The following is a 13,426-nucleotide window of genomic DNA, read 5'->3' on the forward strand; positions in this document are numbered from 1 at the left end:
GGAAAGCAGCAAACCTAGTTGATGTCGTGCTGACCCGGGATGCTCAATCTACTCCTGCAGATCCAATACAAACTCGACTCAAACTACTAAACAGACAGAAATATCTTTTCTATTCACAGATAATGTAGTTGTGACAGGGGTTTTGTTTATAAAATCTACCAGGAACAGTTTATTTGGAGAACAGTGTATATATATATATATATATATATATATTTTAGGGCTGTCAAACAATTAATCGTGATTAATCGCATCCAAAATAAAAGTTTGTCTTTACATAATGTATGTGGGTGCACTGTGTATAATTATTTTATATATATAAATACACACACATGCTTGTATATATTTAAGAAATATTTTCATGTATATCCTGTATATAGATGTATATATAATTTATATTATATATAAATATCAATATTTTATAAATAAATAATTTTTTTTTCTTAAATATACATGCATGTGTGTATTTATATATATATATATAAAATAATTATACACAGTGCGCCCACATATATTATGTAGACACAAACTTTTATTTTGGATGTGATTAATCGCGATTAATCGCTTGACAGTCCTTATATATATACACACACACACACTGTGATTTGGTATGCACTAATAGAGTGCCGAAGTGATGACGTCACTTTGTAGGACAACTCGGAAGCTAGCGGCGCTTGGGTTCGCCTCGGTCGAAAAGCAATGCATTTTCCCCATAGACTTTTGGAAAATCGCAAAAAATAGGATCTGTGTTTAAAAAAAAGCCTTTGACCCTTACACGTTTTGTCTAGCAAGATAATCTTTACAAGTTAATCCAAATTTTATACATTTTAAAGCCTATATAAAGATTTTAAAAAACACAATCAGACACAATAAAGTTTAAAAAACCACAAGCAGGTTATAACTGTGTGTTCTATGTCATAGATCAAAACGTGAAAATATTTAGAGGCTTTGTTCACCACAGACCTTATTTCAGGCGATTTAGCAAAAACCCATTCAAAAATCCCATAGGCTTTAGAGCGAGGGAACCGTAATGCTAAAATGCTAATTCACTTCCGCGTTTTGGCCTACAGAGTGACGTCGTAACTTCGGCACTCCATTGTGGTTTTGCATACTGTTAATTTTGTGTTCTTGGATACAGCCTTTTTGTTTACTCAATTACATCCAGGTGTTTTGTGTTGGGATTAAAATGACTTGCTGAAGTAAGGTGGATGTCCAGGAGTAGGTATAAAATATTTTTTTTTGTTGTTTCATAAAAGTTGTTGTTTTTGTAGACCATTTCAATAAAAGCAAAAGTCTACTTGAAGATTTGTCGTTTCCGAGCTAATGTTTCGCAGTGCGTGTGCTTGTGTTCGCTCTCCTGACAGGTTTTTGAAAGCTCTGAGTTTCGTGTCTCTGGATAAGGAGGACTTGCTGAGTCCGATTAATCACTCCACCCTGCAGCGCTCCTCTTCCCTGCGCTCTATGGTCTCTAGCGCCACCTATGGCTGCAGTGAGGACTACATTGGCCTCGCGCTACCCCTTGACATCAACCAAATGTTTCAGGTTTGTTTTGTGTTGTGTACTTTTATTTATTATGTGGTGTATGTTGAGGTTTATGCAAATTTGATGACAAAATGAGTTAAAAATATACCAGTAGACTTATACCATGGCGACTAAAAAAATGAAAAATATAGCTGTCGAAAGAGCCGTTCTCTGTTTTTTTTTTGTTTTTTTGTTTTTTTTTGCAGAAAACACTTTGATGTTCCTGTAGGTCTTTTAATTGACCTATGGCTAAGCCACGCCCCCCCAGACATTTCACAGGAGGCAATTGGTGATTTTTGGAGACAGAAAGATTATATATCATCTCGAAGTCACCTAAAGGGCCTTAACTATGCATTGGCGGGTTATATTAATCATTTTATTGTTGAGAAGGTCGATGAAAAGCTTCAGCTACAGGCAAAAATGTCACAAAACAGGTCACAGTGTAAACGTGATAAACCACGTTGGCGCTACAGTATTTACATGAATCATTCAGCACAACATTGTTAACGTTTGTTATCTCGGTTATTTACAGATACGTAAATGAAGCTTACAACGCAGCTAGAAGCTAACGTTAACGTTTTCTAATGTTAGTCTTACGTTAGCCTCACGTTATGTTAGAGACAGTGTTGTAGTACTCGAGACTCGGACTCGTCTCGGACTCGGTCTCGAGACCATATTTTAATGGTCTTGGTCTTGTCATGGACTCGTGTCCATTTGGACTCGCAATTGACTCGTACTTGAACATTTTTTTTTTTAGGACTCGGAATTATTCCCGAGTCCACTCGAGTTCAATTAAAAATATTTTTCATGATTATTAATGTATGTTAATAAAATATTTCTTTAAATTGATTGACACGCCCAGTGATTGGTGATTTTCTAGTGCGCAACTGCGCATGACAAATTGTAATAAAATTACTTTTAACACCACCTACTATGTGGCCTTTTTACCCTAAACTGATCATATTTTTTAAACTCCAAGTAAATTCAGTAAAAAAAAAAAAAAGAAAAAAAAAAAGGATTTCTCCAAGTAAATAAAAGTAAATTAGGTAATCAACCCTCACTGGTCTCGGTCTCGACTCGGACTCGACCGTCTCTGGTCTCGGACTCGACTCTCTATGGACTCGGTCTTGACTCGGACTCGACTCTCTCTCGTCTCGGTGTCGACTCGGACTCGAGTGAGGTGGTCTCGACTACAACACTGGTTAGAGATTTTAAAGATAACATTCAAATAGCTTGTAGACAGAACAGATGTAGACATCGTTGTTTAATTTATGCACGTTTAGTTGGTTTTGTGTCTAACTTAATCACATAACTTAATCCAGAGCAGACACTTATCTCGGTTGAGATGTGGCTTGGGAAAGGGTAAATAAATACACTGCGTCGCCCAGCCTCTCGGACACCTAGTGTCGGAGTTGCATGTACCCCATACACACCATTTGACCATTTTAAACTTAAAATGACAAGAAAAAAACGGATGAAAACGAACTAACTGCAGTGCATTTCAATGGACGTGGAAGCAGAGAATGTCAGAGTGTATTGGGTTAGCTACGCACTGTGATTGGCTCATCGCGTTTGAGGGCGTGGCTTAGCCATAGGTCAATTGTGTTGAGTGTAAATTACTTGCATTTAAGATTTGATCTGATTTTTAGATTAAAGAAACATCATATTTCCAGAAGAGAACGAGCCCTCCTGCTGAAGAAAAATCGTCCAAATTTCTTTTTGGAGAATCAAATGGTATGTAGGGTATCAGGTGTACTTCATGCTTAATGCAGGCATCATCACTCCTCTGTCTTTTAACACTTTTTGGGGGGTAATTCCATTTCTTTCATCAACTTCCACTGTTGCCTACGCTTTTGTCTTCTTCTAGCACTTCTATCCTTCTGTACTGTAACCTTCAATACTTTCACCTCCGCTTGGTTTTAAAGAGCCCCTATCATAGCATTTGAAATGTTCCTATTTTTGTTTTAGGAGTTCCCAAAAACAGTTTAACGTGCATGCAAGGATAAACACTTTATTTGTCTTATAATATGCATTTATTTTGAACTGATTTGATCAACGACTCCCAAATGATTCGTTCGACGATTCATTTTCCCAAACACCTCCTTTGAGTGACGCTAATCTGCGGCGATTGGTCAAATGACCCAGTCAGTTGTTATTGGGAAACCGTAGGCAGAGACTGTCAGCAACGGAACGCCCATCACCAGGATTATAGCTTGTCTAGTGTTGAAAGTTGTATATAGTGTTTGAACAAACGTGTCAGAAAAAGTGCACTTTCCACACGGTCCCTTACTCGCGTCTCCGTTAAGAGCGAACTTTCCCGGCGAAACTCACATTGCGGCGGCTTTTGAGGGGCAGTGCTTATTATATAGAGCAAATAAGTCATATTTGGCTAAGTCGTTTAGGAGGTAATTGCCATTTTTCAATGAATGTCTGGTGAATATCAAAAACAAAACTAACTTTACCTCGCTTAGAAGCTGCGCGGAGTGTACACAACACACACAACACAATATAACTATATTGTGCATGCTACAGAAAACATAACAGCAAACATTATTAATAATACTTACAGATTGTGATTCGAAGGAGGTCGAACCTGATCCATATACACTGGATACTAAGCCCTCATTCGGGAACAACCGGCTTGTGAATCCACATTTGAATTATGTTTTTGAATGATTCGTCATTAAAATGATGAGAACACAAGGTTCGGGCTATACTGTTGTGGTATCGTTGCAAATATGAACTCTGACCTCTGATTCTTCACATGCTCGTCCCTGGGCAATGAAAACAAGTGGCTGAACTGTCTTTGCAATGTAGAACACAGCGTCTTCTCGACATGATGCGATTCTGCTGAAGTATTTGAATGTGTTCGAGAGACGTCACTTCAAGTCTGCGCGCGCAGTTGTTGGGAGCGGCCAATGACCTCTACGTCACGATGTAACAGCTAATGACTCGTTTCAAAAACAATTCATTTCATAGACTCAGAGTCGACTCTCACTGTTAAAAGATATACGGTGCACTTTCAGATATAAATCTTTGCAGGATGTTTTCATTCCCTTAGAGCTATATTCCACACTACATGAACAGTCATTTTCAACAATCCATGCTAGGGGCTCTTTAACACTTTCTTTTCACCCTGTGTGGCCTGTCATTGACCTTTGTTGTTGGTTACAAACAGGAAGTTCACAAACTTAAGTTTCACACTTTTTCTTTTGTCACAAAGGAAGTCAAATGCCGTTGTTTACACCCAAGTATTTAGATACTTTCCACTCATAGCATTCAAGCGTTTTTATATTTAAGCATATGTGGCGTTACTTTAAAAGCAAGCCAAATAACATTTCTTTGAAACGGGCAAATATCAATAATATCCAAAACAGAATATATTGTAAAATGTAATTTGTTCCTGTGATGCAAAGCTGAAATTTGCAGTCTTCAGTGTCACATGATCATCCAGAAATAATTCTAATATGCTGATTTGTGACATTGCTTACTATTATCTGTTGAAAACTGTTAATATTTTTTTCATGAATATTTGATGAACAGAAAGTAAAAAAAACAAAGCTTTTGGAACATTATATGTCTTTACTATGACTTTTGACCAGTTTAATCTGTGTGTTTTCCCCGCCTGTGCTCGTAGGTTTCTTAGACTCGTGTCGCGGTCCTCTGAAGGCTCAGGTGAGCATAACAGAGCTGTTGAACAGCAGCCGGTCGGAGCAGCGCCACATGCTGGGCTCTGAGGAGACTACAGGCTTACTGGAGCACACGGAGCAGAACTGCCTCTACTGCAGCGCTCTCACCATCCTCGGCTCACACACGCACAGCCACCTGAACAACACACACTCTCGCACAGGTGACTCACAATTACAGCATTTCAATCTTCATTAAAGGGTTAGTTCACCCAAAAATGAAAATGATGTCATTAATCACTCACCCTCATGTCGTTCCAAGCCCATAAGACCAGTTTAAGATATTTTAGATTTATTTATTTATTTATTTTTATTTCGATCTCCATTAGCTGCACACGAGCCGCTACTCTTCCTGGAGTCGATTCAAACCAACATGCCACTTACAAAACTTTTACACCAATATTCAGTGCATTACATTTTTCAAAACTAATCACCCCTACTCTAGGGTTGGGTATCGTTTGAATTTGAACGATTCTGATTCCGATTCCTTGTTTCGATTCCGGTTCCTAACGATTCTCGATTCCGATTCTTTTAAGAGGCAGGGTCAAAAAAGTTTAGCTAACCTTGCTAACCAACGGCCTTTCTGAAGGAAATACTCCTGTCACAAATACTCCTTTTGTCACAAATTTTGCATTTTGCCGAGATTTCGTTATTTTTAGAAAAGTGAAGCCACACTTTGGATCGCCGACGTAATGTACTCATGTTCGACTCGCGCGGTTATGCCAACACTTCCGGTAGACGCTTCTTCGTTGGTGTTGTTCAGCGGTTTCTTCTTCCGCTCGGCAGACTGTGAATATCGAAACTAGGAATCGAAATTTTAACTTTTGAACGATTCCGGGAAAAACGAAAAGTTAGTCTCGGTTCCAATCGATACTCGATTCTCGATAGCCAACCCTACTCATACATACCTACAACCAAATCCAACATACACCCATATACACAAAACCTAGTTACTTCTTAGATATGAAATAATCATTTGTTACAAAAATACATTTATACAATTTGGCCATGATACTGTACGCAATAATTGATAGAATAATACAATTTATCATTCGCAATACATGTTAACTCGTAATCAAATGCCTTTTTAAAAGGACTTTAAACTGACTTTTACTGTGTGCATTGACAATGTCATTGGGCAAATTATTCCAACAGAACATTGCTTTATACAACATAGTTCTCTTTCCATAATTTGTTCGTATAAACCTACCCTCTGTAGCATGTCTAGTGGCATAATGGTGCTCATCAGGACTAAAGTTCAACCTACAATAAAGTGCTTTTGGAGATTTAGTTAAAATAATCATTCTTGTTAAATTTAGCAAAGAAACTGTAAATCTTTCTTTTACCTTTAACCAGGACAGTGTATTATGCATCCAGTTCACATTAGTTCCAAAAGGACACTGAAGTACACATCGTGCTGCTCTATTTTGGACCATTTGTAAATCTGATATAATATGTGTCACAGCAGCACTTGACCAAACCTCTGAGCAATAATCCAACTGTGACAACACTAGTGATTTCATTACATTTGCTCTAATGTTAAAAGGCAACATGTGAGAACATCTTCTCACCATAAAAATTACATTGCACATCCTAGATTTAGTCCGAGAGCTTTCTATCCCTCCATTGAAAATATATGTACGGTATACTGTCCTCGTCCAGAAAGGAAATAAAGACATCATCAAAGTAGTCCATGTGACATCAGTGGGTTAGTTACAATGTTTTGAAGCATCAGAAATACATTTTGGTCCAAAAATAACAAAAACTGCGACTTTATTCAGCATTATATTGTCTTCCGGTTCTGTTGTGGATCCAGTGACGCTGCAATGTGTGTCTGGTGCGTCTGTGTATTCGGGTTCAAATAAATATGGCTGGGCAAAAAAAATGCAAGTCTTCCTCTGTGTGAAAATCCTTAGATATGTTTGTGAAGATTGTTTTGTACAGCGTGCGTCTCCCTCAGACTGTAACCGAAGCTCAGCCGCACCAGACACACGCCAGAATCCACAACAGAACCGGAAGACAATATAATGCTGAATAAAGTCGTAGTTTTTGTTATTTTTGGACCAAAATGTATTTTCGATGCTTCACAACATTGTAACTAACCCACTGATGTCACATGGACTACTTTGATGATGTCTTTATTTCCTTTCTGGACAAGGACAGTATACCGTACATACATTTCCAATGGAGGGACAGAAAGATGTCGGACTAAATCTGTTCTGAAGATGAACGGAGGTCTTACGGGCTTGGAACGACATGAGGGCGAGTCATTAATGACATCATTTTCAATTTTGGGTGAACTAACCCTTTAAACATCTTATAATTTTTGTGAATGAATGATATGATACTGCTGCTTTCCTGCCTGGAAGTGTTCTTCGAGATGGTGTTGGTTAGTGGGATGTGGTGGCTGGAAAGGTTGTAGGTTTAAACCCCAGTGTCGGTCCTACAGTCTCCAGATTTGGGTAGAAATGTGTCATTTAGTCTTGTGTTCCCGCAGATCTGACTGAAGGGTTCTCTCAGTGGCACCAGCCTTCCCACAATCACCTAGAGGTGGTCGCCCAGTCCAAGTTCTCTGGGATCTCGGGCTGCAGCGACGCGGCCGTCAGTCAGGGCTCGGCCAGCAGCACTCCCAGTGCAGAGATCATACTGGGTGAGATCAGAGCCCATCAATGCACAAGACCAGTTCACGTTTTTCATGTTTAAAATCAAACGTTGTATTTCTTAATGCACTTTGAACTGACGTGAACAAACAATGAACGAGCATTAGCAAAGATTAATCAATACTGTAACAAATGTTGTCCTTGTTATTAGTTCATGCTAGTTATAACGACTAACATTATCCATTAACTAATGTTTACAAATTAAACCTTATTATTATAGAGTGTTAGTAAAATATCCTTAGTTCAGTATAAAAAACAATGGAAAGTCCTTGATAGAAAAACAAATGTGTGTATTTTTGCACACTTTTGTGCACTTTTATTTTTCTACTGCAAACAAAATCTACCTTTGGGTATAAATAACGTAAATTGAACTTGAACTTTTTTGAACTTGAACTTGTATGTGTGTTGGTCAGGTATTCCCCATGTCATTGAGACAACAGATCCCCACAAAAATTGGTCCCCTTTAGTTTTTGATAATGTTTAGGAGTAGGATTAGTGTAATGTACAGTATAAATGTCCTTATGTCTATGGAGAAGTCCCCATAAAACATGAAAATCGAACGTGTGTGTGTGTGTGTGTGTAGGTGGGAAGGCGATATCTGAGGACGGTCCAGCCTGCAGAGTTCTGCTGAGGAAAGAGGTTCTGCGGCTCGTCATCAACCTCAGCTCTTCGGTCGGTACCAAAGGACACGAAACCGGATTGCTGACGTAAGAGCATCTGAGAAATACCAGAGAATGTCTAATTGAAGAGAATTGGCACTGGCTGGTTACTTCCGGTTTCTGGACTGGCTGCAGTAACACGTCTCTGTCCATGCGGGGGCGCTCGCGGTCGACTGCAGAATGAATGGGAGTCAATGGGGTTTCACCCCCAGAAATCCACTTTTCTCAGGATGTCATTTTTTTGTCATGTAATTTGAAAGTTGCATTCAAAAGGGAGGGCTAAGATAATACACTCAGCTGAAAATTGCATTTTTAAGATCACTTATCTGTTCTAAAAATCAGTTCAAAAATGTGATGACGTCACACAATAGCAGACTGCTAGCGTGTTCCGGCCAACAACAGCCTAACCTGTAAGAAATCAAAAGGACATAAGTACTCGTTCATTCGACTTTTAGCATATAATCTATATTGAACTTGCGGAATCAACAATAAAATCTATTTAGATTTAACGACAAGCAGGTGATAGAGACACATTTAGCCGTTTAGCCCCATAGACTCCCATTCATTCTGCACTCGCCCGCGATCACCTCCAGTGGAATTCTAATGGAACTGCAACCATAAGATGATACACAACGGGGCTAAATAGGAAGTGCCAAGGCTGTCCGTTAGACGGGCTCTGGAAATACTGTCCAAGCGTGAGTGTGTGTTCTCATTTCATCCCTGTGTAATGTCTGCTGCCCCCTGCAGGATAAAGGAGAAGTTCCCGTACGCGTTCGATGACATCTGCTTGTACTCTGAAGTTTCCTTCCTGCTGGCCAACTGCATGTTCCGCCTGGCCTCGCGACGCTTCATCCAAGAGCTCTTCCAGGATGTGCAGTTCATTCCGGTATGACATCACTCCGAAACTTCTCTATAAGAAATCTCTACCAGAATACTTTTTTTTAACACCTGAACTAAATAGTTCATAGTGCTCAGAAAGGTTTGTAGCCTTTAGATATTTTTACAGACTCTCAACCATACTAGAGACCCCAATATTTAAAAAAAAATCTGTCATTAAAATCATGAATTAGCACACACACACACACACACAGTTCTATAGTTCTATATACACTACCGGTCAAAATTTTTTATTTTTTTATGTTTTTAAATGAAGTCTCATCTGCTCACCAAGACTGCTTTTATTTGATGAAAAAAAAAAATGACAAACAGTAATATTGTGAAATATTATGACAATTTAAAATGACTGTTTTCTATTTTAATATATTTTAAAATGTAATCTGAAAGCTGAATTTTCAACATCATTACTGTTGCTGATTACACATCAGTTTTCAATGTCACATGATCCTTCAGAAATCATTCTAATATGCTGATTGTATGCTCAAAAAACATAAATTATTATTTTCAATGTTGAACACACTCGTGTACCATTTTTCCCCCAAAAAATTCTATGATGAATAGAAAGAACAGCATTTATTTAAAATATAATCTTTTCTAACATTATAAATGTCTTTACTGTAACTTTTGATCAATTTAACTCATCCTTGATGAATAAAAGTATTTTCTAATTTCTTTCCCCCAAAAATAAAAAATAAATTCTTACTGACCCCAAACTTTTGAATGGTAGTGATTAATGTTACTAAAGCTTTCCATTTCAGATCAATTCTGTTCTTTTGAACTTTTGAATCCTGAAATAAAAATGTAAAAAACTGTTTTCAACATGGATAATAAATCATAAATGTTTCTTGAGCATCATATTATAATAATTTCTGTAGGATCATGCGACACTGAAGACTGGAGTAATGATGCTGAAAATTCAGCTTTGATCACAGGAATAAATTACACTTCACTATATATTCACATAGAAAACCGCTGTTTTAAATTGTAATAATATTTCACAATATTACTGTTTTTTTTTGTATTTTTTATCAAATAATTGCAGCCTTGGTGAGCAGAAGAGACTTCTTTTGAAAACAAAAAATCTAAAACTTTTGACTGGTAGTGTATGTCTGTATACTATTTACAGCAGAACTGTTTTCAGCATTAATAATAAGAAAAATTCATTATATTAAAATGATTTCTGAAGGATCATGTGACACTGAAGACTTAAATTTTAAAATATATATGAAAATAGGAACAGTTAAATTGATATAATAATTCACAATATTACTGAACAAGGTGGTCTCGGCTCGATCAGTTCGCTAATCACACCAGGGTTTGTTTTAATCAAACCAAACGTGCCAGAACACACACATGTTGACTGTGTTTCTATCTCCAGCTGTATGATGAAGCGGAAGCAGTGTTGACTAAACCATCACAACCTGTCCCGGTGGAGACCGCAGAGTCGTGATACCTCCGTCGGCTCATCATCCCGCCTCCCATACGGACGGAGGAGAGGAAGGAACACTCAAACGAGCCCTGGACTTCAGACCGTGTTTCTGAACGAGGAACAGTTTACCAAATGACGTCTTCAGACTGTGAAACAGGTGACCCGGAAACAAAACATCACAAAGACTCGTTTTTAATAAAGAAAAAAATGCTGTTGACACTTTAAGAGCGCTGGATGCACCGACGAGCAAAACGTCTCTCTGCACTGGTGTGTGTGTGTGTGTGTGTGTACATATTACTGCCATGCCAATGTTTCAACATATCACCTAAACACTACAAAGAATTCTGTGACGGCTTTGGATTGAGTGCAAATGCTTTGACTATATGAATTTAGGACTTCCAGAAGTGAGAGAATTACATTTGTACTATTTATTAATTTTTTTCTTTTGTATGCGTGTTGGGATTTTTTTTATGACCTCCAGACAATCAGAATTCAGTGTTTTGGGGAAAAAAAGCGTGGTTTCGGACATTCGATCCTCAGCGTCACGCTTTTTTTTTTTTTTGATATCTTGTCATCCGCAAACCTCTCAGAAATACTCCTGCAGGAAATTATCCTCCAATAAAATGCAAGAAAAGAGCATGTGAGCACTGATACACACACATACTCCTTCACAGTTCGACTTTGAATGATAATAGTGGAGTGAATCTCATGAAAGCTGTCATGTGCAGGTCATTTCTCAATATTATGAAGCTGAATTATGTGAGAAACGTGCTTGATTATCATCAATTTTTTTCATAATACAAAGGATCGTAATGGTCCAAAACAATAATTGTGGATTTTGGAGTCAAGTGAGATTCAACCTAATTATTTGGATCGGACGAACAGCGTAAAACGGTCTCATTCTTCATATCTTACTATACCGGTTCAGTGCTGTGGTCTCGTCTCTGATCTGATCTGATTGTAATCGGCATTTAGTTTGACTCTGACCTACAGAAAATGAAACCAGATACACATAATCACGCATGGTATCATATCAAGTACCTCTGAAGGAATATCCTAAATTCAGTACAACTTATGTGCGATGTACCGAACCTTTGGCATAGTATTGATTACTATAGTAAGAGTGTGTGTGAACAGTTCGACTGCGTTGATTTCCAATGTAAGTGTGTTTTTGTACAAACTAGTGAATCTCTGGTCAAGAAAAAGCCTATTTTAGGACCATTCATATTTACGTGACAATTAAGCACATTTCCTATTACAAATTATGATTGTGATCTGAAAAAAAAAAATAGTTTGTACAATAATTATGCACATTATCTTAGTATTTTTTGTTTATTGCTGATTTAATTTTTTGCTTTGTATTACAGTAATGAAAATCACTTGAGAATAATGGAAATTTCAATAGGATTTGAATTTTTGGGGGAGCTAAATGTGCTGAATTGTCAAATGAATCGTTATGCAGAATATATACGTTTATTTTTTTATTAAATTATTGCATTCTGAAATTTTCATGACAACTAAGCAAATTTCCCTTCCTAATTCACACAACTCTAACGTGACGACAAATAAATTGGTAACAATATTTGAAGAGTTTAGATGCAAAAGCCTCTAAATGCCATTTGAAATTTTCTTCTTTAATGATGATTTTTATCAAACTTGAATATTTAAGTTCAGTAATTTCACTTGAATGGCAATGATAATTACCTATTAATTGTTTTTTAAGTGAAATTACTGAACTTAAATATACAAGCTTGATAAAAATCATCATTAAAGAAGAAAATTTCAAATGGCATTTAGAGGCTTTTGCATCTGAACTCTTCATTTATATACATCATTGTAGTATTTTTGTACTGCCTTGATGCTAGTTTATTATTTTTGTTAAAGTATATATATATATGACAGTAGTAATAATAATAATGGTAATTTAAACGGGATTTAAATCTTTCTGGAAGCAAAATGTGCTTAATTGTCATGACAATAATATCACAATGTAAAATAATAGTCAGGTTTAATTTTCTTTATTTCAATATATATATTTGCATTCTGAACGTTAAATGAAAATGAAGCACATTTATTTCCCTTCTAAATTCTTTTGTCTGTAATGAGGCAAAAATATTATAAAAATACATTTGTGTTAGTCCCTGGTGCTGATTTAATTTAAAAAAAAAAAATATAGTAATGGGAATTTCCTTTTTCTAGAATCAAAACGTGCTTAATTGTCATGTCAGTGTCACAATGCAAAATATCAGTCCTAAAAATCAGTCCTAATGTCACGTTATAAACAGACAAACTGTATTTTATGTATTTGTCTGTTACTCAAGTCTATGGTCGAAATGATTTTCTGGTGTGATCGCCAACATGCCACCAATGCGATTCATGAAAGTGTAACTTGTCGTACCAAAAAAAATATAGTCCTTTAAGCTCAAAGCACTGCTTTAGAAAGAGCTCAAGTATTGTTGTATATGTCGTCGTTTCCTTTCTCATTGCGTCTTTTAAATGCATTGACTCCCAGTGTTCCCTTGAACGTGAACCCGCACTGAACCGTTGGACACAGAGCTGCTCAAATGTTCGACCAAT

The 13,426-nt window shown here is 37.1% G+C and overlaps 1 protein-coding gene across 1 annotated transcript in view; it reads left to right on the forward strand.

The window, feature by feature from the left end:
• The window catches only part of rictora (RPTOR independent companion of MTOR, complex 2 a), a 41,084-nt gene extending 29,737 nt beyond the window's left edge, over positions 1 to 11,347 (forward strand). The window contains exons 32-38 of the mRNA XM_039659364.2: positions 1,362 to 1,539; positions 3,168 to 3,252; positions 5,156 to 5,368; positions 7,702 to 7,854; positions 8,448 to 8,571; positions 9,271 to 9,409; positions 10,799 to 11,347. Coding sequence (XP_039515298.2) covers positions 1,362 to 1,539; positions 3,168 to 3,252; positions 5,156 to 5,368; positions 7,702 to 7,854; positions 8,448 to 8,571; positions 9,271 to 9,409; positions 10,799 to 10,870 — 964 coding nt within the window. The 3' untranslated portion in view covers positions 10,871 to 11,347. The remainder of the gene's footprint in view (positions 1 to 1,361; positions 1,540 to 3,167; positions 3,253 to 5,155; positions 5,369 to 7,701; positions 7,855 to 8,447; positions 8,572 to 9,270; positions 9,410 to 10,798) is intronic.
• The last annotated feature ends 2,079 nt before the right edge of the window (positions 11,348 to 13,426 follow it).

Source organism: Pimephales promelas, chromosome 4, assembly GCF_988280905.1.
Source record: "Pimephales promelas chromosome 4, fPimPro1.hap1.1, whole genome shotgun sequence".
Classification (NCBI taxonomy): Eukaryota; Metazoa; Chordata; class Actinopteri; order Cypriniformes; family Leuciscidae; genus Pimephales; species Pimephales promelas.